General features: G+C 37.9%; 1 protein-coding gene across 2 annotated transcripts in view; it reads right to left on the bottom strand.

The window, feature by feature from the left end:
• The window catches only part of PPA2 (inorganic pyrophosphatase 2), a 1020900-nt gene that overhangs the window by 100123 nt on the left and 896259 nt on the right, over positions 1 to 24518 (bottom strand). Inside the window, exon 2 of one of the 2 annotated variants that reach the window (XM_050791496.1) lies at positions 4506 to 4671. In XM_050791496.1, coding sequence (XP_050647453.1) covers positions 4506 to 4662 — 157 coding nt within the window. In that variant the 5' untranslated portion in view covers positions 4663 to 4671. Of the gene's footprint in view, positions 1 to 3954; positions 4123 to 4505; positions 4672 to 24518 lie in introns of those variants that run through there. The other variant, XM_050791497.1, reaches the window with a different exon arrangement.

The following is a 24518-nucleotide window of genomic DNA, read 5'->3' as shown; positions in this document are numbered from 1 at the left end:
AAGTTATCTATGTCATTCTTTCTCTCACAAGAGCAAGTTGTATCAGGATGAAAGTTTATTACTTACACTAGAGCAAGTGAAAAAATTGAATGGAATGTGAAAAACCATACCTAATTTTATGTATCTATACCAGACAGCTAAATGCATGCCATATACCAACATATGATGACACACTATTACAAAACCACTTATAGAGATTCTTACTGGAAGTTTCAGCAATGACTGAAGCTAGCTTTGTTTTATTTTCTGATAAAAAGATTGAGAAATGTAAAGAAGCCTAAAAACTTCAATAAAAATGCTTCCTCTGTTCCATGTAGATCACACAATTCCTATTTCACAGCATTCATATAGAAAACGTTTAAGGTTTTAAGGACTGAAAAATCAAATAAAATACATTTTCTATATTCACACAAAACCCATTGTGTTCTATTATATCAGTTGAAGTTCTATGACATAGGTCAACTTTAAAAAGTTACAGAAACTCATATTTAAGACTCAAACATTTTGTGGATTATTCACGGGAAGTTCTCTTTTAAGTCCAAAGATAGAGCACTTTCAATGGCAGATTCCACCTACTACCCAGATGACGTAAAGAAAACTTACAGTAATTTCAACACAAGCACATGCTTACTGTAAGTAACAAAGCAAATTAATTTTAAAGAATGGCTTGGTTCATTTCCAGACTAAATAAAAGCAACTTGAATTATCCACAGCACTATTTCTCTCAGTAAACCAGCTGCCTGTCCCATAATAACAAAATTCCAAATTATAGAAAGCATAGCTTTTCCCTATCCTCGGAGAAAAGTTTGAAATCTAAAATAAAATTTCAAGTTATTAACAAAACAAAACAAAAACACCCAAGATATCAAAGGAATATATGCAGTGTTAGGTCTTTGGCTCAATATAAGTGAATCTAACTTCATTATGATTTCCCAGTTAATTCAAAAGACTGCAAGTACCCATTAAAACTTTAAGATCTAGGAAGCCGGGCAGAGTGGTGCATGCCTGTAGTCCCAGCTACCCAGGAGGCAGAGGTGAGAGTATCGTTTGAGCTGGGGAGGTCAAAGCTGCAGTGAGTCGTGAGTGCACAACAAACCAAACAAAAATAAATAAAATGAATAAACAACAGCAACAAAAACCCCTCTGAAACCTATAATTTAATAGGAACACTTTCAAAACAATCAATTCTATCCACATCCCTTATTTTCTCCCTTCACAGAATGTAACAATAAGATTTTAGTCTAATGCCTTAAAGTCAAAAGGGAAAAATAAACAACATTTATTAAATACCTATCATGTGTGAGACACTGATAATTATACACATAGTCTCATTTAACTGCCACAGCAATTCTATAAAATTACTAGTGCTTTCCCCATTTTATTTATGGAGAAACTGAGCTACCGGATGTCATCTGAGGTAAGGGATGCCATCTGGTGGTTAATTCAGTCGAGTGACTTGTCCAAGATGGTAGTCAGGACTACAACTTAAGTGGTTTGACTATTAGTCTAGAACTGTTACAGCACAGTTGCTTCTGGAAGTTGCAGAAATCATAACCCTGGTGTCATTAAGATGTTAACAAATGTTCTTAGAAATAAGTACTCTGTGGTTCAGGTTTCAGATAAGTTACATCCGAATTTTCCAGAACTTCAATAGGCAAATTACTCTTCAAAAAAGCAATAAAATGGGACGTATTCTAATTTATTAAACCATGAAACCCTCTGTTTTAAAGAAAACCTAGTAATACACCATGGGATGCTTGTGTTCAACTAAGCAGTTCGGAAAATGATCATCTGGTCCAATCTCCTCATTCCGTGGTTTAAAACAATGAGATGCAGGGAGGTGAAGTGACAGCAAGATACTAACAGGGTCAGGGCTGGCACAAGGAGGCCTGATGATTCCCACCAGGATGCTCTTTCCCCTAATCATCCTGTCTCACTGTTTCTACAGAGCTTAACACCAATTTTTTTAAAGTATTACATGAATCACTTATTCTGATTTTACTGAATGACAGTAAAGAGAAACCATTTACAGACATGAAGCTGGAAAATGTTCTACCTCCCAATGCACTAGTATTTCAGAGACTTGGAATATATCTGGAAATGTGGAAAATGATTCCACTTCAGTAACAACGAATAACAATTTTAGGCCAAGTAGTACTACACTCATATTTGTCTTTGAAGTGAGACATTAGTCCACCCTAGTACTGCATACAGACATACTGAGTAAAAAATATCCAATCTGTGACCATCTTTATAAAGGGTAATTTGTTCATTGTTTTCCCCTTACCCCATTCGCCCTAGAGTGGCTTCCTTTCACTTTGCCCTACCCCTTCTAGCAGGTAGTAAACAGTCCTGGCCAGTGATGCCATCTGGCGGTTCGTTCAGAAACTGTTTAACCAACACACTTTCCAATCAGGATCTCACCATCCGGACCCTCTCCAAAACCACACTCCCCTTTCTTCCAATTTTTGCCCATTTACCTTAGTAAAATCGGCTTTTCTTCTTTCCTGTGCTGTTTATCCAGCTGAATAAAAACGTATTTTATTTGTGGCACTCTAGTTACAGAAAAATCATGAGTTCTAAGTACATTTGAAGCTAAAGAAACAAACCGACGAGAAGAGGCCAACATAATCCCGAAAATGCCCCCATTCGACATCCTGTCCTAATAGAGACTGTTAGAATCTCCATTATTCATCCAGTGCCTTCAGGGAATACCAGTGCTGAGAAGAACCTTGAGGATCATCACTTCAAGGTCAAATGCTTCATTTTACGGCTGAAGAAACTGGCTCTGTGAAAAAGAATTGAAGTAACCACCCACCCAACAGCACACAGCGAGTTAATGGCAGAGCCAAGATTATGGCCTAGGACTCCCCATTCCAAATCCGGTACTGGGTCAACTACTCTGTGTGCGCCAGGCTTCTCAAGCCTGTTTTTGCTCAACTAGTGTATTTACTTTTTCCATAATTAATTATAGTAAAATTGTGAATCTCTGTACTATGCCTAACAGTGTCTAGCACATTTCATATTTATTGATTATTTGGGTATCTATTAATTACTGTACTTATTGCAAATCTAGAAGACTTGCAGCAGACAGGCTTTTTTTTTTTTTTTTTTTTTTTTTTTTTTAATCTGCTTAAAAAGCGAACTGCCACTTTAAACATTGTTTCTATGACTATTCCCATTATTCATTATATGGTAACCTTTTGGAACACAATCCATTCAGAAATTTGAGACTTCCTGTTCACCTGATTAGTCTTAACCAAAGACAGAAGAAAATATGTGGCACAGGGTGAAAACTGCAACCAATTTTGAAGAAAACAGAAATTCTAGTACTAGTTGCATTATAATCACACTTTAGGCAAACTTGTCTTCTCTCCCACAAAATAATCCTCGACCCTAAACTCATGTAGGATAACTGCAAATCCTTCATAAATTACAAATATCTATAATGATTATAGTTACTAATAGTAATTTATATTTTAGACCCTGTGACTAATCACTTTACATATACAATGTCATGTAATTCTTGCAGCCCTATTTTACAGATGGAAAAAACAAGGCTTAGCAACTTAAACTCGTTCGGGGTCACAGAGTTAAGACCTGAAGAACTCGGAGGGCCTGCTTAGAAGTGAAAGCCTCCAGGGCCAGTGCTCCGAAAAGGGGAGCAATAATGCAAGGCCCACTTTGATACTACCACTCCAAGGCTCTGCAGTCAGTGGGGCGTGAAGGCAAGCGACCAAGATCACTATTTTCAGTTACATTTAACGTACACAGTGAAACAATGGGGTACACGGAAGACCTGGGTCCTTTCTCTGAGCTGGACAACTCAGGGACCCCCCCCCCCCAAGTCGCTTAGCCCTCTGGGCTGTTCAACTTGGGGAGGAAAAGGGGCTGCCCCGGGGCCAACGAGGCTTTGGATGGTGGATCATATTCAGGGTGTAAACCTGTGCGTACCGAGTCAAGCTTCTGGGAAAGAACCTTCATCAGAGTCCCTCCAAAAAAGAAGACACGCTGGATTAGGCATCTGCAAAGTTCCGCCCGCCTCTCCGACGTCAGGGAGCTCGGCAGTAGGCGCTTTCTTACGCCACTAGAAAGGCCGGCGTGTGGGCGGGCTCTGCCTTCCCTTCCTCACTAAATTGTGTGAACCCAGAACCGCGGCCTGGCCGGCTAATGGCTGCGGGCCGCCGCGGGGTGGCCGCTAGCACTCTGCCCACCCCTCGGGGAGGGCGGCTGGCAGGGCACAGGGCGCTGTGTACCCCCGGCCGGCAGCCCTGAGCCTCTGCGCTCGCTTTGCGGTCTTGATCCGCCGTCTCCTCGCTGTCAGTTCTCGTGACTCGGTGCGCGCTCCGGCGAGAAGGAAGGTTGCCTGGACCGCGCAGGTACCGCCGAGGGCCCCAAAAAGAGAGACACGGGAGACCGCGCGGGGCGCCGCAAGTGTCCCCTATTCCATCCCCCACCCAGGTTTCTTCGGTGCGCCGCTCAGCGAACCTCCACGAGCTACTTACTGAAGAAGAGGCGATAATTCTGCGAGCAGGGCTGGCCGCGCTCCTCGGTGTGGTACAGGGCCATAGCACGGCGCGGCCCGGTCCCAGCACTGGTCCCCAACCGCAGGCACGCAGCGGCGGGGGCACCCGTGCGCAGCAGCCGCAGCAGCGCGCTCATGGCGTCAATGACGGTCCGGCTGTGCGCGCGGAGCTACCGGGGGGCCCGACCCGGCCGCGCGCCGGTGCCCCCTACCGTCCGGAGTCATCCCTCCCGCCCCGGCGCTTGGGCTGCGATCCTGGTGCCTGCCAGTGAATCTGGGCCACCAGCCAGTTGCGCGCACTGTGCCCTCAGCGAGGCCGCAGCTCAAAGACGAGTAAGACAAGACCCACCACCCCTGAAGCGCTCACTGCCACTTGTTAATTTATACATTTATTCATGCCTTCATTTATCCCGTCAAGATTTGCTATCATGATTTTTTATTACAGTGATATTACAGTGTAATATTGAGTGATTACTCTGTGCCAGGAACTGCTCTAGACCCCGTCCAATATAGGAGATGAGCGCACATGCACACAAAGACATCACTATAAGACAAAATGATCAGGCCACCACGTGAAAACGTGACGTTGACACCTACTTATAGAGCAAAAAAACCCTAAGTAGTTTACTCAAATGCCATCTTCTCCATGAGACCATTTCCCAACCCATAGAGATGATTTATCCTTTCCTTTTTTTGTTGTTGTTTTTGTTTTTGTTTTTGAGACAGTCTCACACTGTTGCCTGGGCTGGAATGCAATGGCGCAATCTGGGCTCACTACAACCTCCGCCACCTGGGTTCAAGCGATTCTCCTGCCTCACCCTCCCGAGTAACTGGGATTATAGGCATGCGTCACCACGCCTGGCTAATTTTTGTATTTTTAGTAGAGACGGGGTTTCTCCACGTTGGCCAGGCTGGTCTCTAGCTCTTGACCTACGGTGATCCGCCTGCCTTGGCCTCCCAAAGTGCTGGGATTACAGGCGTGAACCACCACGCCCGGCTGGGAGAATGGATATTGTAGAACACCAGTACTCTGCCCCTATTGTAGAACACCAGTACTCTGCCCCAAGTGTTATTTTATTTTTTTCTAGTCCATCTTCTTTGGGACTATCATCATCTAGACCACTTTCCTACTGGGCAACCAGGTTCTTTCAGCATCTCCAATTATCGTGTGATCATTAAAATTGAGAAACTGGTCTACCCAGGTTCCAGAAAGGATCCCTAGGAGATGTTGTGACCAGCTACTTAGAGACTCTCTACTAAGATTATAGATACTAAAATGTTTTTGTCAACAGTGGTACCTTTGTAATGTGTCAACATGAATAGGCACAACTATAAGGCAAATGCTCCCATAAAAAGGAGAGAAAATCTCTTTTGTGCATATATCACACGGTTGTATAATTTTATTGTTTCTTTATGTTGGAAAAAAAAGCTTAATTTTTCTATTAACTTTTGAGGATTAGATATTTGAATAAGACAAATTCCTATGGAGGCAGGGTTGTGGGCTAATTTCTAATGATCTATGGATACTTAAAAGTATCCAGGCTGGGCATGGTGGCTCGTGCTTGTAATCCTAGCACTTTGGGAGGCCAAGGTGGGAGGATCACTTGAGCCCAGGAGTTTGAGACCAGCAGCCTGGGCAACATGGTAAAACCCATCTCCACAAAAAATACAAAAATTGGCCAGGCGGGTGGCACACGCCTGTTGTTCCAGCTACTTGGGAGGCTGAGATGGGAGGATGGTTTGAGTCTGAGAGAGGCAGGTTGCAGTGAAGCCAAAATCAGCCACTGCACTCCAGCTTTGGCAACAGAGCCACGCCCTGTTTAAAAATAAATAAATAAATAAAAAGTTTTCTATTGAGATAATCCACCATAAAGTTCCGAGGTCCCTCTTGCTAATAGCTTTTCTTAACTCTGGCGACATATTTAATTAGTAACTGATGACAAGTTATATGCATCCTGATTTGAAGAAACCAACAAAGATACTAAACATTTCTGAATATAAATGTTTACTTAAAATGAAATCTTGACACTAACTTGTTATTTTGTAAATTACACTGTAAAATGTTACCAAGTTATCATGCATTCAGGAAAGGAAACCCTGACTTTTGTTAAGTAGGTTTACATTTATTTTTAATCACTTAAATTTCCATCTTTCATTCTCTATTGAAATATTTGAGAATCAAAATTAAAAATGCATAATATAAATGATAGGAAATAATAAGTATCAGGTTAGCTTTTACAACTTTTAAAAAATACTCTGAGGGTAATGTTTATTACATAATATTTAATTATGTACTTATTCAAATTTAGACGTTTGGAGTCTAACACACTGGATTTCCATTATTGACAACTCCTGTTGTCATCATGTAGCAAGTACAAGTCTTAGTCCCAGGAGTTTACAAGTTGGAGAGTAAAGACAAATACACAGAAAATCATGAAATAACATTTCCAGAGTTTATGAAATATCAAACCACCAGAGATTCATCAACACAGAATTGAAACTGGTGGCTCAGGAAAACTATAACTAATATGTAGGAAAGACCAAAATATAAAATATGAGTTATGGTGTCCAGGTATTGACAGTATCTCAGGTACCAAGCGGCAAGGACCCAGACAGTAGTTCTGGCAATAGAAATAGAAAGGAATGTTGAATTTGGAAGAAATGACCAAATTTGATATCTCACTGGAAGTTGTAAAATGAGGATGGAAGAGTTTAAAAAATTATACATAATAAATAACCAAGAGATATGTGGTGTTATTTTCAGATATATGTTAATAAAAATGAGAGAGAAATTTTGACACTAAGATGGTAAACGTAGCTTGGGACATGTTGAGTTTGAAACAATGCAGAGTTCCTGCTGGAGATGAAACTATTTTCACCACTGGAATTCTCTGACTAGTAGACTCTGAGATTGAATTTCATATTCATGTGCAGTGTTTATTAGGTTGCACACCTGTAATCAGTATGTGAAGATGAAGCTAAGAAAGCAAGATAGAGCTGAGAGAGAAGTCGAGCTGTGGTGCAAGCCCAATAGCCTCAGCCAACCTCATAGAATACTCTGGAGTTTAAAAGGCTAGTTACAGTTGTCCAATGGAGAGCACAAATTGATGGGCCTTTATAACCTCAATGATTGGATGGATATAAGCTGACCTCAGAAAGGACATGATTTGGACAAGGCAGCTATGGCCATCCCTGAAGAAGCTCACAGATAAATGCTATTTGCTGCCTGTACTCCCAACAGTTCAGCAAAAATTCATTAAGCCACGTCACATCACAGTGACTACCACAACTGTGAAACTGCAGTAAAGGTAATAGTTGGAACTAGAGAAAAATTACATAATTAGTGAATTCCAGTTCTGTTTCTGCTTTTAGCATTGGTAAGCATAACACAAAATCTACCATGGTTATGGTTATTGTTTTTTGCAATACTAGATTATCCTAATAGAAAATAAAATAATTTTGAAATTGTGGAGTACTCATTTGTGTTTACTTTTATAAAAGCAGTAAATGTCCCTAAAATGAATTATTATTATTACCTACATGATAAATAAGCAAATTAAGAAATCTGCTAATTGCTCATCTTTGCTCGCAATAGCTAGCTTGTGGGGGGAAAGAAATAGAGCAGTAGGCAATAAAAGTAATGAGAATTTTAAAACAATTTTGAATATTTTCTAATTAATCAGTTCAGAGACACACAGATTGATATTTCACTAGCCTTTGGAAGACTTTAACCACAAGGGAGACTTTAAAAATAATTTTCATGTTACCAAACATTTAAAATATTTGTCAAATTACAAGATTTCAAAAATATTTCAGAATGTTACAGAATGTTACCTAAAGTTCATGTTCATCTGATATTCATCAACCACATTTTTTTCCTAATAAATCATGTCACAGTTCTATGCCATTTCTCATTTAAATACTGGCAATTATCTACTGATACAATTATTTTCACAATACAACAAAACTACAAGAGCTTGACTAACTTTAGGCCTTAAAATGTATATAGGGGTGTGTGTGTGTATGTGTGTGTGTGTGTGTGTGTGTTTATTGCTGTAGTTAATTTATTTTTTTTAGTAAAACAATGATGCTTCAAGATGAGAAAACATGTCATAGACTGAAAGAAAATGTTTGCAAAATATGTGTCTGATAAGGGACTGTTATCAAAATATACAAAGAACTGTTAAAACTCAAGAAAAAGAAAACTACCCAATTTAAAAAATGGGCAAAAAGTCATCAACAGTGGACTGTACAAAGAAAGTATAGCACAGCTACACTATGGAATACTATGCAGCCATAAAAAAGAAGGAAATCGTGTACTTTGCAGCAACACAGATGGAAGCCATTATCCTAAATGAATTAATGCAGGAACAAAAAAAAATACTGCATGTTCTCATAAGTGAGAGCTAAACATTGAGCACACATGGGACACAGAGAAGGGAATAACAGACATTAGTGCCTCTTTGAGAGTGGAGAGTGGGTGGGAGGGTGAGGCCAATAAACTACCTATCAGGCACTATTTCCTGGGTGATTAAATAATTTGTACACAAATCCCCATCACACACACACACACACACACACACACACACACACAGTTTTAATTAGTGACTGCCAAAATTTGGGGCAAACAGGATGTCCTTCAGTAGGTGAATGGATAAACTATGGTACATTCAGACAATGAAATATTATTCAGCACTAAAAAGTGAGCTATTAAGCCATGAAAAGACATTAATAAACCTTAAATTTACATTACTAAGTGAAGAAAACCAATCTAAAAGGCTACATACTATATGATTCCAGCTGTATGATATTCCGGAAAAGGTTTAAGTGTGGAGACTGTAGAAGCATCGGTGGTTTCCAGGGGTTAGAGAAGAGTGAGGGATGGATAGATGGAAGCCAGGGAATTTTTAGCGCAGTGAAACTGCTCTGTATGATACTCTATGTGTGGATATATGTTATTATACATTTGTCCAAATCCACAGAATGCAGAATACCAAGAATGAAACCTAATGTAAACTAAGGAATTTGAGTAATAATGAGTTGTCAATGTAGGTTTGATTGTAATAAACGTAGTGCTCTGGTGGAGGATGTTGATAGTAGGGGATGGTGAGGAGATGTGTAGGGTAGGGAGAATAAAGGAAATCTCTGTACCTTCTGTGAAATTTTTTTGTGAACCTAAAACTGCTCTAAAAAGTAAAGCCTATTTAAAAACAACAATAATAAAAACAAACTATTATAGGAAATGGCTTGCATTCAGAAACTATGAACCAATATGTAGTATTGATAATTTGATATAGAAAAGTTTTCTATTTCTTTTCTCTCGCATTAACTGTATTTTCCATAAACATATTTTCTTTTCATCTAATGAAAATCATTGTCCTATTTTAACTTCCTATCTGGCTGTCAGAGTGGCATTAGGACCTTTACATGTCCCATTTATAACAGGCATCTGTTCTTAACCTGAATTGCCATTGCTCGAGCATCAGTACACACTGCCTCTTCTGCAGTCATCTGAAAAATCATTAATCATTTTATGTTAAATGGAACTAGGCTCCCCTGAGGGCCTTCTATGGATGGTTTTACTCTTTCAGAGATTCTAACGTACAGTTCTTTATTATTATTGAGAAAACTTTGTATAATTTTATTTTTAAGCAAATGCCCTTTCTAATTTTCATTTTGTAGACTTTTACCTGTCTCTTTCACCATTCCCACCTCTACTAACTTAATGAACAAAGCTTAAAATCTCAAAGGCCCTTTTATGAAAAGTTTCTGAACACCTAATTTGAAATGTCAAAATTCTCTTTTCAACATAGGCAACTATTAAATTGCAGCTAATTTTAGCTCCCAATTTCAAGGCCGCTTAATATAAATAGGCTGAGTTTCTGAATGAGGCAGTGGTTCACTAGTAATCGTTTTCTTATGTTTCTTAGATCTCATATATTTCTGACAGATCCATACCTGTGTGATAATTTAGCAGGGTGTCTTTGGTGAAAGCTCTTTAAAAGACTGCTCAAGTCAAATATTGGAACATAGTTCTAGGTACCTTAAATGAAGAAAATACATATTTGGTATAGTGAAAAAGAGATTTATAATGGGCCTGATGCCTCTAACCACCTGAAAGAGAGCAAAGGATAGGTCTCTGAAACTCAATTTTGGTGGTTCAGACTTAAAAATGCCTAATAGCAAACAGTGAATTTTGTTTTATTTTTGGAAGTGACATTGTTTCAAGTTGTTTTCCTGACTTTCCACTATTAGAAGAGTCCCTGAGAACAAATACATTTGTTTTAAAGCAATTCTTAATTAGCAGCTTAGAGGAGGATGCTGTGAGCTGCCAACTCTATAATTCTTTCAAAAGTCAGAACAAGCCAGGACCTAGGATGAGGCCAGGAACAAGGCTGGAGAAAGCAAATTGGAGAGCTGATATGTTCTTGTAGGTCTGTTCCTAAACCCAGAAGCCTTAATAACTAAGACTCAGATGACTAAATATCTTATTCTACCATTTCGCTCACCAAAAAGTGACAAGAGGACAAATATCAAGATAATTCTTTGAAGAGTTTGTGTCCATCTGGAGGGAGGGAACAAAAAACCTTGTCACAGCATTTTATTTTGATTTGAAGCCAGCTTGTCTGATGAAGCTGAATGATAGGTATTTGGGAAGTGAGACTTTGAGAAAGGAACAGAAAAGCTTACAATGGATTCTAGGGAAGTTTTACTGTATATGGCAAAATGTAGCTCTTTCCTAACTCCCTTTGAAGTCTACAGAGCCTTCAATATTACTCATTAGTGCTTTTGGAGTTAGTCTTGTGTTTTCAGGAAGATGTAATATACTGAGACTGGCCTCCATGTGGTTCAGATACATGAGGGTTACATGCACATTTAAACAATCACCCATATACTGTATGGGTAAATACAGAATTTGCATTTAATTTTAAGAAATAAGCATAAATCTTCAGAGAAATTTAAGATTCAAGGAGTGTCACTGGGTCAGAGGTTCTGAAGGGGGCAGTACTGCCCCCAAAAAGGCATTTTTGGAAATTGTCAGGGTGTTTCTGATGCCACAATGATTGAGGAGCGTTATTTCTATTTAGTATGTAGGGACCAGGGATGCAGCACACCCTGTAACACTCAAAAGACAGCTCTACACAAGAAAGAGTTGTGTGTGCACATTGCTCTCAGATGTCACATCAGAAATGTGTGTGGGTGAAAGAAGCCTGTTTTTTAAAATTATGTATCTAAGCCTAAAAACTGTCATTTTGCAAATAAATACCAAGTTGTTTTTTGCATTGTTTTCATATGTGCATGCTATTCGAGTCACTAATACTACACACTATCAATCTGCATTTATATCTGTCAGTTCCTAGTGGTTGTACATCGAGATGTAAACATAAGATTGCTTTATATGTCTTTATATGTCTATTATTCTCCATCATACCTTCTTATATTTTTTGTAACAGTACTATTTCAGTTTTTAATCATATCAATAGAGTTATGTGATTATTTAATGTCTGAATCCTTTACTAGATTCTAATCACCAGAAGGGCGATAAGTTTCCCATTTTTTTTTAATCATTCTATATCAGTCACTACCATTCCCCCTGACACGGTACATACTTAGTGAAGATTAGTCAAATGAATGAAGGGTTGAGTAAAAGAGGGAGGGAAAACAAGAATCTTCTTTCTAAAAACATAATTTTTTTTTTTTTTGAGACGGAGTCTCGCTGTTTTGTTTTTGTTTTTGTTTTTGTTTTTGAGATGGAGTCTCGCTCTGTCGCCCACTCTGTCGCCCAGGCTGGATGGAGCGCAGTGGCACGATCTCGGCTCACTGCAAGCTCCGCCTCCCGGCTTCATGCCATTTTCCTGCCTCAGCCTCCGGATTAGCTGGGACTACAGGCGCCCGCCATAACGCCCAGCTATTTTTTTTTTTTTTTTTTTTTTTTTTTTTTTTGTATTTTTAGTAGAAACAGAGTTTCACCGTGTTAACCAGGATGGTCTCGATCTCCTGACTTCGTGATCCGCCCGCCTTGGCCTCCCAAAGTGCTGAGATTACAGGCGTGAGCCACCGCGCCCAGCCCTAAAAACATAATTTTCAAACAAAAAAGACTTCTCAGCCAGGCACAGTGGCTCACGCCTGTAATCCTAGCACTTTGGGATTACCTGTCTTGGTGGTGTGTGCCTGTAGTCCCAGCTACCTAGGAGGCTGAGGTGAGAGAATCACTTGACCCCAGCAGGCAGAGATTGCAGTGAGCTGAGATGGTACCATTGCATGCCAGCCTGGGTGACAGAGTGAGACCCTGTCTCAAAAAAAGAAAGGAAAAGGAAAACAAAAACTTCTCAGCTGCTGAGCTCCTAACCCTTCTCATCACATGCATCATCAACCAAAATTATGAACCATTCTACATTATTTTTGGGGGGCCTGAAGTTCTTTTTTGGTGTGGGCATGAGTTCTAATATAAATAAAACCTTTTCATAATTTCTTGCAACGAATTACATAAGATTTATTTTAAGGAATTGCTTTTGGAACCCAAGGTTCTTTTGAATCCAATTTGAGATCTATTATTCCATATAATTAGAATATGTATAAAAGAGAAAAAAATAGAAGTTCTACAGTAAAACCATTTAAAAACAAAATTAATTCCCACTGCTGAAGGCTTAAAGGGGAAATCTAGAAAATGGGCAGAGAAAATGGGTTGTATCACTAGATTTTGTTCAGGACCTATTTTTACCAATTTAGTAGCTCAACCCTGGAATTGGAGTAGAGTATTACTATGATTATTATATTTATAATATTACAAGGGACTTATAAGGTATCATTTGGAGCTGAAATTTCTCATAATTATTTTAGCCTAGAAGTAGTAATACTACTTAATCAAGTAAAACATTCTGGTTTTTTTCATGCCATTTAACAATGTATAGTTAAATCACATGTGATTCTTCTATGACAGATAAATTTTATGTCTAATTTAATCAATATCTAGAAAGACTAAAAGCTTAAGACCAAATATATTCTTCATGTCATTTGGACTTAGTTAAAATCAACTTAATTGTATTCTTTCCTATTTCCAAGGAATATATGGGCCTCAGGACATGAGCTTAATTTCACATAGAAAAAATCAATCAGAAAAGAAAATTCTACATGCCAACCACTCCTTTTTTTTTAGACAAGGGGGAATAAAATTAATTTCTTATTTTTCAACCAATTAAGTTTCTATTCTCTAAGTCAGTCTGTTTCTTGGACCATTTGTTTCATTGAAATTTGGATCAAAATTTATTTTAAAATAAGGAGGAAAAACGTATTTAGATAAGAAATAAAGGATAGTGCTCACTTGGGCATCACATATACTAAAACCGGAAAGAAGTAAAGGATAGATCTCTTATCTTCTCTTTAATCATGACAGTCTTAAAGGGGAATCCAATGCACCAACATAGTTGCTTTTTGTTTTGTTTCGTTTGCATCATCCTGCATTATTCTCCTATTTAGCTCTGCTTAACCACTTCTGCCAAGGTATTCCAAAGGGCAAAGGAGAAAGACTGTATGCCGCTTCTGTTTGCTAGGTGTTTGCAATTCTGAGGCAGAGTTTAGGGGGGTCAGTGAACCTGGATTTTATTTAAAGGATTACATTTTTATTTTCATTAACTTCTAACTAAAACGTAGCATTTATGAATGCAGGCAACAAACCCTGTAGCAGTGTTAATATTATAGTGCCTATGATTCGTGCCTCCAACAGAAATGGCATATAATTGTTATATCACTTTCCGGATGTTGCAGATGACTCTATCATTTACACCCATCACTACTTCAAAATTATGGTAGTTATATCTGCTGCTAGATCTAGTTATTTAGGTCTTCAGTGAAGAAGCATGTTATTAGATCACAAAATTATTTTCTAAAATATTTTTGTAAATATAAAATCAATATCATGAGTTTCTTCTTTATATATTTAATGGATTTACAAATGGTATTTTGAGAAGGGTTTCATAGGCCTAATAAGGCTGCCCATGGGATGCATGAAACAAAAGCCATTAAGAACCATAAAGCAGTTATTTTCAACCTTATTAGACCTAACTTTCTCCTCTTTAAAAAATTGAGGTGAAATTCACATCACATACAATGAAGTATTTTAGAGTGTACTATTTAGTGGCGTTTAGCATAGTCACAATATTGTACAACTGTCACTTCCTTCTAGTTTCAAAACATTTTCATCATCACAGAAGAATACCTCATATCCTCTAAGTAATAACTTCCTGTTCCCCCCTGCCACCCGCTGACATCCGTTAATCAGCTTTCTATCTCTATGGATTTGCTTATTTTGGATATGTCACAGGAGAGGAATCATATGATATGTGGCTTTTTGTGTCTGGTGTCTTTCACTTAGCATAATACTTTTGGTGTCCATCCACATTCTAGAATATATCAAATCTTCATTCCTTTTTATGGCTGAATAGTATTTCATTGTGTATCATTGTACATTACAATTTGTTTATCGTACTCAACAATAAAAAGGCAACCTATAGAACAGGAGAAAATTTTTGCAACCTAGTCATCTGACAAATGGTTAATATCCAGAATCTACAAAGAACTTAAATTTACAGGAAAAAAACAAACAACCCCATCAAAAAGCAGGTGAAGGATATGAACAGACACTTCTCAAAAGAAGACACTTATGCGACCAACAAACATATGAGAACAGACACTTCTCAAAAGAAGACATTTATGCAGTCAAAAAACATTTTAAAAAGCTCGTCATCACTGGTCATTAGAGAAATGCAAGTCAAAACCACAGTGAGGTGCCATCTCATGCCAGTTAGAATGGCAATCATTAAAAAGTCAGGAAACAACAGATGCTGGAGAGGATATGGAGAAATAGGAATGCTTTTGCACTATTGGTGGGATTGTAAATTAGTTCAACCATTGTGGAAGACAGTGTGGTGGTTTCTCAAGGATGTAGAACGAGAAATACCATTTGACCCAGCAATCCTATTACTGGGTGTACACAAAAAGGATTATAAATCATTCTACTATAAAGACACATGCACACGTATGTTTATTGCAGCACTGTTCACAATAGCAAAGACTTGGAACCAACCCTAATGCCCATCAATGATAGACGGGATAAAGAAAATGTGGCACATATACACCATGGAATACCATGCAGCCATAAAAAAGGATGAGTTCATGTCCTTTGAAGGGACATGGATGAAGCTGGAAACCATCATGCTCAGCAAACTAACACAGGAACAGAAAACTAAACACCACATGTTCTCACTCATAAGTGGGAGTTGAACAATGAGAACACATGGACACAGGGAGGGGAACATCACACACTGGGGCCTGTCAGGGATGGGGGGACTAGGGGAGCGATAGCATTAGCAGAAATACCTAATATAGATGATGGGTTGATGCGTGCACCAAACCACCATGGCACGTGCATACCTATGTAACAAATCTGCACATTCTGCACGTGTATCCCAGAACTTAAAGTAAAAAAAAAAAAGAAAAAAAAAGACTATAAATTTTTAAATGAACAATGGATTTAAGTAGACATTTCTCCAAAAATATATACAAATGGTCAACAAACACATAAACAGATATTAACTTCATTGGTCATTAAGGAAATACAAATCAAAAGAAGATACCAAAACAAAACAGCAACAACAACTAATGAGGTACCACTGCACGGTCACTAGGATGGCTACAATAATTAAAAACAAATAAAAAATAGGCGTGGAGAAACAGAAACTCTCGTGCATTGCTGGTGGGGATATAAATGCTGCAGCTGCTCTGGACAATGGTTTGGTGATTCCTGAAAAAGCTAAACATAGAATTGTCATATGACCCAGCAATTCCTCTTCCAGGTATAGACCACAGAGAAATGAAAACATATAACATATATCCACACAGAAACTTGTATATATCAATGGTTATAGCAGCATTATTCCTAATACCCAAAAGAAGGAAACAACCTAAGTGTCTATCAACAAATGAATGGATAAATAAAACTCCATTTTAATAGAAAATATTTTGTAACTTTTTTTATTCTTCCAAAATGAAACTGATAGATAATAAAACCTATTACACTCAAAATCTTCAAAAAATCAACATAATGCCTATTAAAGAAGGCATAAAAAATTTGTAATAAAACTGTATGTATCAAATAAAACTATATGTTCAATATGCAGATGTGCAAGCACCAGTCATATGGGGGCAGTTAAAATAATCCAGGGAAGAGATCTTACTTTGTGGACATCTCATGATGTAAATGGCATACTCACTGCTAAAGGAGACTTGTGGCTGCCAGACAACCATTTGCTTAAATATCAGGCTCTATTAATTGAAGGTCCAGTGCTGCGACTGCACACTTGTGCAACTCTTACTCTTCCAGACAATGAAGAAAAGATAGAACGTAACTGTCAACAGGTGATTGCTCAAACCTACACCGTGTGAAGGGACCTTCTAGAAGTTCCCTTGACTGATCCTGACCTCAACTTGTATACTGATGGAAGTTCCTTTGTAGAAAAAGGACTTCGAAAGGTGGGGTATGCAGTGGTCAGTGATAATGGAATACTTGAAAGTAATCTCCTCACTCCAGGAACTAGCGCTCAGCTGGCAGAACTAATAGCCCTCACTCGGGCACTGAAATTGGGAGAAGAAAAAAGGGTAAATATATATACAGACTCTAAGTATGCTTACCCAGTCCTCTATGCCCACGCAGCAATATGGAGAGAAAGGGAATTCCTAACTTCCGAGGGAACACTATCAAACATCAGGAAACCATTAGGAGATTATTATTGGCTATACAGAAACCTAAAGAGGTGGCAGTCTTACACTGCCGGGATCATCAGAAGGGAAAAGAAAGGGAAATAGAAGGGAACCGCCTAGCGGATATTGAAGCCGAAAGAGCTGCAAGGCAGGACCCTCCATTAGAAATGTTTATAGAAGGACCCCTAATATGAGGTAATCCCCTCCAGGAAACCAAGCCCCAGTACTCAGCAGGAGAAATCGAACGGGGAACCTCACGAGTACATAGCTTCCTCCCTTCAGGATGGCTAGCCACTGAAGAAGGAAAAATACTTTTGCCTGCAGCTAACCAATGGAAATTACTTAAAACACTTCACCAAACCTTTCACTTAGGCAGTGATAGCACGCATCAGATGGCCAAATTATTATTTACTGGACCAGGCCTTTTCAAAACTATCAAGAAGATAGTCAGGGCCTGTGAAGTATGCCAAATAAATAATCCCCTGCACTTCAGGCCGTACATTTCAATCCCGTATCTTTAACCTCCTTGTTAAGTTTGTCTCTTCCAGAATCGAAACTGTAAAACTACAAATGGTTCTTCAAATGGAGCCCCAGATGCAGTCCATGACTAAAATCTACCACGGACCCCTAGACCGTCCTGCCAGCCCATGCTCCGATGTTGATGACATTAAAGGCAACGCTCTGGAGGAAATCTCACCTGCATGACCCCTACTATGTCCCAATTCAGCCAGAAGCAGTTAGAGCAGTTGTCAGCCAACCTCCCCAACAGCACTTGGGTTTTCCTGTTGAGAAGGGAGACTGAGACACAGGACTAGCTGAATTTCTAGGCCGACTAAGAATCCCTAAGCCTAGCTGGGAAGGTGAGTGCATCCACCTTTAAACACGGGGCTTGCAACTTAGCTCACACCAGACCAATCAAGTAGTAAAGAGGGCTCACTGAAATGCTAATTAGGCAAAAACAGGATATAAAGAAATAGCCAATCATTATTGCCTGAGAGTACAGGGGGAGGAACAATGATCAGGGATATAAACCCAGGCATTCGAGCCGGCAAGTGCTACCCCCTTTGGGTCCCCTCCCTTTGTATGGGAGCTCTGTTTTCACTCTATTAAATCTTGCAACTGGAAAAAAAAAAAAAAAAAAAAAAAAAAACCTTTAGATGGTCTGTAGGTCTTCCAGCAAAAGTGATGTCTTCCATTATAACTATTTTCCGATAGCCCCATGTGAACAATCTCTTTTTTTTTTTTATCAGCTTAACACATTCTTTAAGAATCACCACCACCTTGACCACCCCTCCCCTCAGAAACATTTAGAATGAAAGCAAGAGAGAGGAGGGAGAGGACAAAAAAAAAAGAAAGAAGGAAAGAAAATGAAAAGAAAAACAGTCCAGTTGGATGGATCCTAGTGAGTAATGAAGGAAAGTAGTAGACAAATAATATGGAGATTTATGGGGCTTATTTAAGCATGTTGGAAGATATCCTATATGTTATGGTAATCCAGTAAGGGGTTTTAAGCAGGTAGAGCCATGATTCAGCCAGGGATCCCTACCTGGTTGGAATGTGGCCAATGAATTGAAAGGGTGCAAGTGTGGAATCCAGGGGTCTGTTTAGGAGGCCATTAGAATAATCCAAACAGGACACAAGAAGGATATTGGGGGTGATGTGATAGAAACAGACTGCTCTTCTGCAGTCATAGAGTCAATGGGAAAGATACAGAAGCTGAGATTCCCAGGGTGGAACAGAAAGAATAAATTCAGCACAGAAGAAGTTAGAAGACTCTAATACGAAGAAGGACAAAGAGGACTGGGTATGGAGATGAGGAAAGGAATTAAGAAGAACTGTGAAGCTGAGAAAGAATGAGTTAAAGGGAAAAATGGAAATAAAGTTAGAAAGATGGGTGGAACTGTAATTTGGAGGCCTTAAAACAGTAGTGGTTTGTATCTTTGAGCACCAAGTACGAAAAAACTGAAATGTTTGTGTACTTTTAAAAAAATAATAAATAAAGTTTTATATTTTTATTTTTATTTTTATTTATTTATTTTTTTTTTTGAGACGGAGTCTCGCTCTGTCACCCAGGCTGGAGTGCAGTGGCCGGATCTCAGCTCACAGCAAGCTCCGCCTCCCGGGTTTACGCCATTCTCCTGCCTCAGCCTCCCGAGTAGCTGGGACTACAGGCGCCCGCCACCTCGCCCGGCTATTTTTTTGTATTTTTTAGTAGAGATGGGGTTTCACCGTGTTAGCCAGGATGGTCTCGATCTCCTGACCTCGTGATCCGCCCGTCTCGGCCTCCCAAAGTGCTGGGATTACAGGTTTTATTTGTTTTTTTAAAGGTAAGATAAAATATTTTGCAGAGGAAAATCTCTTATAAGCCTACTGGCATTGGTTTTACCCTTCCTCATTTAAATTAAAATTCAATTACCCTAATCATCATTAAAAAAAAAAACTTCTCTAGCATTACGCTTCGATAACTCTGTTTTCTGAGAACCAAGAAGGAAACACAAAATGATATGGGATAATAGGAACATAGGTGTAAAGCTAAAGGTATAGTAATCTATCCTGACACTATAGTTTCACAAATTTAAAAAACAGAGTCACAAAGGTAAATGTAACCTTTCTAAGATCTCTATAACTTGTCCAAGATCTCCATAAGAGATTCTTTACTCTTTCTCCATTCAAAAATTATTCATTCACACTCTTCACCAAGTGTCATTGCAATTCCTCTCAATAGAGTATGTATATTTCCCCATCATATTGTTGTTGGACTTGGCCATGTGACCTGCTCTGGCCAGTAAAATATTAGTAGAGACTTTAAGTGTGCTTGCATGATTTAGTTTAGCCTCTTGCACTTTTGTTATTCAACCTTGAGAAGAAGATATTTCATGTAGCTGCTGGACTGAAAAGTTGATGATAACTCATATCTACTCAAAAAGTAATGATAAGAACATGTGGAGCAGACCTAATCTGAACCTGGAGTTTGGAGTCGAGGCAAGCCCAGCCAAAAGCATTATCATGTCCAAGATCAGATGAGTAACAGGCAACATGCAGACCCAAAGAAGAAAAGAATTTGCTGTTTTAATCTCCTGAGATTTCAGGAGCTATTGCTATGCAATAGTAACACAGTGAAAAATCTGACTAATAGTGTCTCATAAAATTAACAATGATAAAATATTCTAACACTTTTTTCAAATGGTTGGATTGACTGCAATTTGGTTTACTTGCATATAACAGAAAAACTCAAACAATAATGTCTAGTCAAAATTAGAAAAAAGTCTAGGATTTTTTCACTGTCTTAGAAAAAAGTCTGGGATTAGGCAATTCAGATATAGTTTAGTGATTCTAGGAGGAGATTACGCACTTTCCAGTGCATGGTTCTACCATCCCTAGGATATGGCCTTCCCTTAATGGCCCATTGCCAGTAGAGCTTCTGCCATCCTATCCAAGATTCAGTAAGAATAAAGGAGAAAACAAGCAAGCAATGATGCATGCCCTTCCTTTTAAGGAGGCTTCTTGAACATTCCACAGAGTCCCCACTGAATTTTATTGGCCAGAACTTAGTCTAAGTACTATACCAAGATTCAAAGAGGCTGTGAAATATGGTCTTTAGCTGGGTAGTAAAGCACTAAGCAAAAATTATGGGGTTCTATTGCCAAAAAGAAGGGGGAGAATATATACTTTGAAGCAACTGGCAGTTTCTACTGCAATGAACAAATAGTTGTTCTCCTATAGGAAGTAGACAATATCTGAAGTATCCAACTCAGATAGATGACAATAAAAACATTAGTAAACTTTAGTGAAATAAATCATCAGAAGGGATGAGTGATAATCATGGATTTCATTATGCCATTTATTTGAAATTTGTTTTCTTGTCAATATGATGTTTTGTTATACATTATAAATGTTTGCAGTTCCATGCAGTAAATAGTACTGAGCACAACAATATGAAAAGCACTGTGTTTGGAACTCTTAGAGTCCAGATATGAATAAGACACAGTCCTAAACTTCATGAAATTTAGCAGAACTATTGAGTTTACCAACTGTACTGGACATTTTTCTTACAAGCTGACAGCTTTCTACCTCAAGCATCTGGTCTATTGACCTTTTAATTTTTTTCTGAATGCTTTTTCCAGTGTCTCTGAGGCTTATCCAGTTCACTAGTAGAAGAGATCCAAAACTTTCTGGGATTTGGTTGTTTTGGAGGAGGGCTATGGGGAGCATCCTGTGCACTATAGGATGTTTAGCAGTGACCCTGGCCTCTACCCACTAGATGTCAGTAGTACCCTCAGTTGTGACAAATGGAAATGTCTCTACACTTTGCTAAATTTCTCCCCATTGATGGGGGTAAAATTGCTCCCAGTTGAGAATTTTAAGGGAATTCTACTAGTCAAATTTTTATAATTTGAAAACCAAAATATAATTAGTAGCATTATTGTGGTTACTGAAGAGATTGAGTTTCTGAAAAGCCCTGACTTTATAATAATCAAAGGTTAAAAATTAATTGAAATGTATAAAAAGCAGTCATAATACAAAATATTGTGAATATAATGAGTTAAATTTTATTGATTTAAATAGAGAATACTGATGTATAGATACTTATCTATCTACTCTGAATGTAAGGCTACAGTGAAATAATGAGAGAAGGGAAACAAATGAAATGAGCCCTACAATTTAGGCTTTCTGCCTGAAGACACATTCCACATGACGGTACTGGTTGGCGGACCCAAGTAAGCACAGCGGTCTCTGGGAGCTGAGAAAACTTCCTCATGATCAGGAACTGGGATCCTCATTCCTAAAATCAGGAACATGACAAGAATGTCCGATCTCTCCATTTCTAGTCAACATTTACTGGAGTTACTAGCCAGTGCATTAAGCATGAAAAAGAAATAAAAGCCATAGAGATTGCAAAGAAAGAAATAAAAAATGCTATTTGCAGACAAAACGATCATGTACATAGAAAAATCCTCAAATATATACAAAATATTACTCGCTAATGAGTGGCTTTAGTAAGGTCCCCAAATGAAAGCTAGCATACAAAAATCAATTGCATTTCTATATATTGGCAACAAATAACTGGAATATGTTATAAAACATTCCAATTACAATAGTATCAACACATGACATTTTAAGAGATAAATATAACAAAGTATGTGCAATATCTGCTTCTGAAAACCAACAAACATCACAGAGACAAATTTTTAAAGACCTGAATAAATAGAGAAATATGCCATATTCATGAATATGAAGAGCCAATGCTGTTGACAGTTCTCTCCAAATTGATCTATAGATTGAAACTAATCCATATCAAATCCCAAGATGTTTTTTGTGAGCGATTGACAAGCTGATTATAAAATTTATATGGAAATGCAAAGGACAAAGCAATTCTGAAGAAGAACCACGTTAGAGAACATATACCACTCGACTCTAAGATTATAAAGATAGATCAATCAAGAGTGAGCTGTTGATGAAAGAATAAATAAATAAGTAAATATATGGAACATAATGGAGAGTTCAGAAATAGCCCTACATATCTATGGTTAGTTGATTTTCAAGAATGGTAGAAGGTAATCCAATGGGGAGGACAGTCTTTTAAAAAATAGCACCAGAACAATTGGACACACATAGGAAAAAAAAAATTAACCTGCACCTTTACTTCATACCGCATACCAAAATTAATTAGAAATCAATCATGGATATAAATGAAAGAAATACAACTCTAAAAATGTTTTAAGAAAACATAGAAATAAATGTTTTTGAATTCAGGATGGACGAGAGAAACAAAAAGCAGGAGCCATAAAAAGAAATGATAAATCAGTGTTTATTGAAATAAAAAAAAATTGACTCTTTAACAGACATTGTGAAGAAAAATGAACAGGCAAGCCACAGAATGGAGAATATATTCACATTACATACATTTGACAAAAGATTTGAATCTGAAAGGGATAGCTTTTATAACTTATAATTTTATAATTTATTTTATAATTATTTATAATTTTATAATTAAATTTATATTTGTTTACTTTTATAATTATATCAATATTTAATTACAAATAATTATTTTATTATATTGTATAATTTGATGATTAAGTTTATAATTTTATAAATTTTATAATTATAAGTAAGTTACTTTTATAATTTAATAATATGAACAAACCAATACAAATAGATACTTTACCAGAGAAGATACAAATAGCCTATGAGCACATGAAAAGATGTTTAATATTATTAGTCATCAGGAAAATACAAATTATAACCACAGTGAGGTATCACTACATATCCAATAAGGTGGTTAAAATTTTTAAATCTAACAATATTAATTATTGAAAAGACACAAGTAATTAAAATTCTCATACATTGCCGGAAGAAATGAAAAATGGTATAGTCACTGTAATAGTTTGTCAAATGTTTATATAGTCTATAAAAGGTACAAATTGTATTAATAACAAAGAGAACTAATTAGTCCTGTAGTCACATATAATATCAACTGGAAAGTAGCTATAACGGAAGATGAGCACGCAATAACCAAGAAGAAGGCATGCTCAAAAGTATTTGAGTGGGCCGGGTGCGGTGGCTCACGCCTGTAATCCCAGCATTTTGGGAGGCTGAGGCGGGTGGATCACGAGGGCAAGAGTTTGAGACCACCTGGTGGTCTCAACATGGTGAAACTCCATCTCTACTAAAAATGCAAAAATTAGCCGGGCATGGTGGCACATGCATGTAATCCCAGCTACTCAGGAGACTGAGGCAGGAGAATTGCTTGAATCCTGGAGGCGGAGGTTGCAGTGAGCCAAGATTGCACCACAGCACTCCAGCCTGGGCGAAAGAGCGAGACTCTGTCTTGGAAAAAAAAAAAAAGATTTTTGAGTTAGCCAAATGTCTTAAAGAAAAATGTGCGGTCTCATTCTTGCACCTCAAGAAATTAAACTGTCATGAGGCTTTACAAATTATAATACGAATAAAAAAATTTTTTAAGTTGTAATAATGCTAACGGACCAGGTCAATAAGTTGTGACGAGAAGACATAGATGACACTACTAACCAATGAATACTTGAGAAATGCATCATTTTAGGAGAGACAACTGGCTGCAAAATTTAACCACAAAAAATAGTCATTATTTTGATTTTGAATCTACTTGGGAGAAATTAAGTTCTAGTCTCCATCCCATCATCAATTGATTGCTAACCCAGATCCTATGACCTTGGTTTGAAAAAAGTCATTTCTGTTAGTTTGTTTTTGTGTTTGTTTT

Source organism: Macaca thibetana, chromosome 5 (genome assembly GCF_024542745.1).
Source record: "Macaca thibetana thibetana isolate TM-01 chromosome 5, ASM2454274v1, whole genome shotgun sequence".
Lineage (NCBI taxonomy): Eukaryota > Metazoa > Chordata > Mammalia > Primates > Cercopithecidae > Macaca > Macaca thibetana.
Note: the sequence above shows the minus strand (reverse complement) of the source record. Positions and strands in the feature narration are given on the sequence as shown.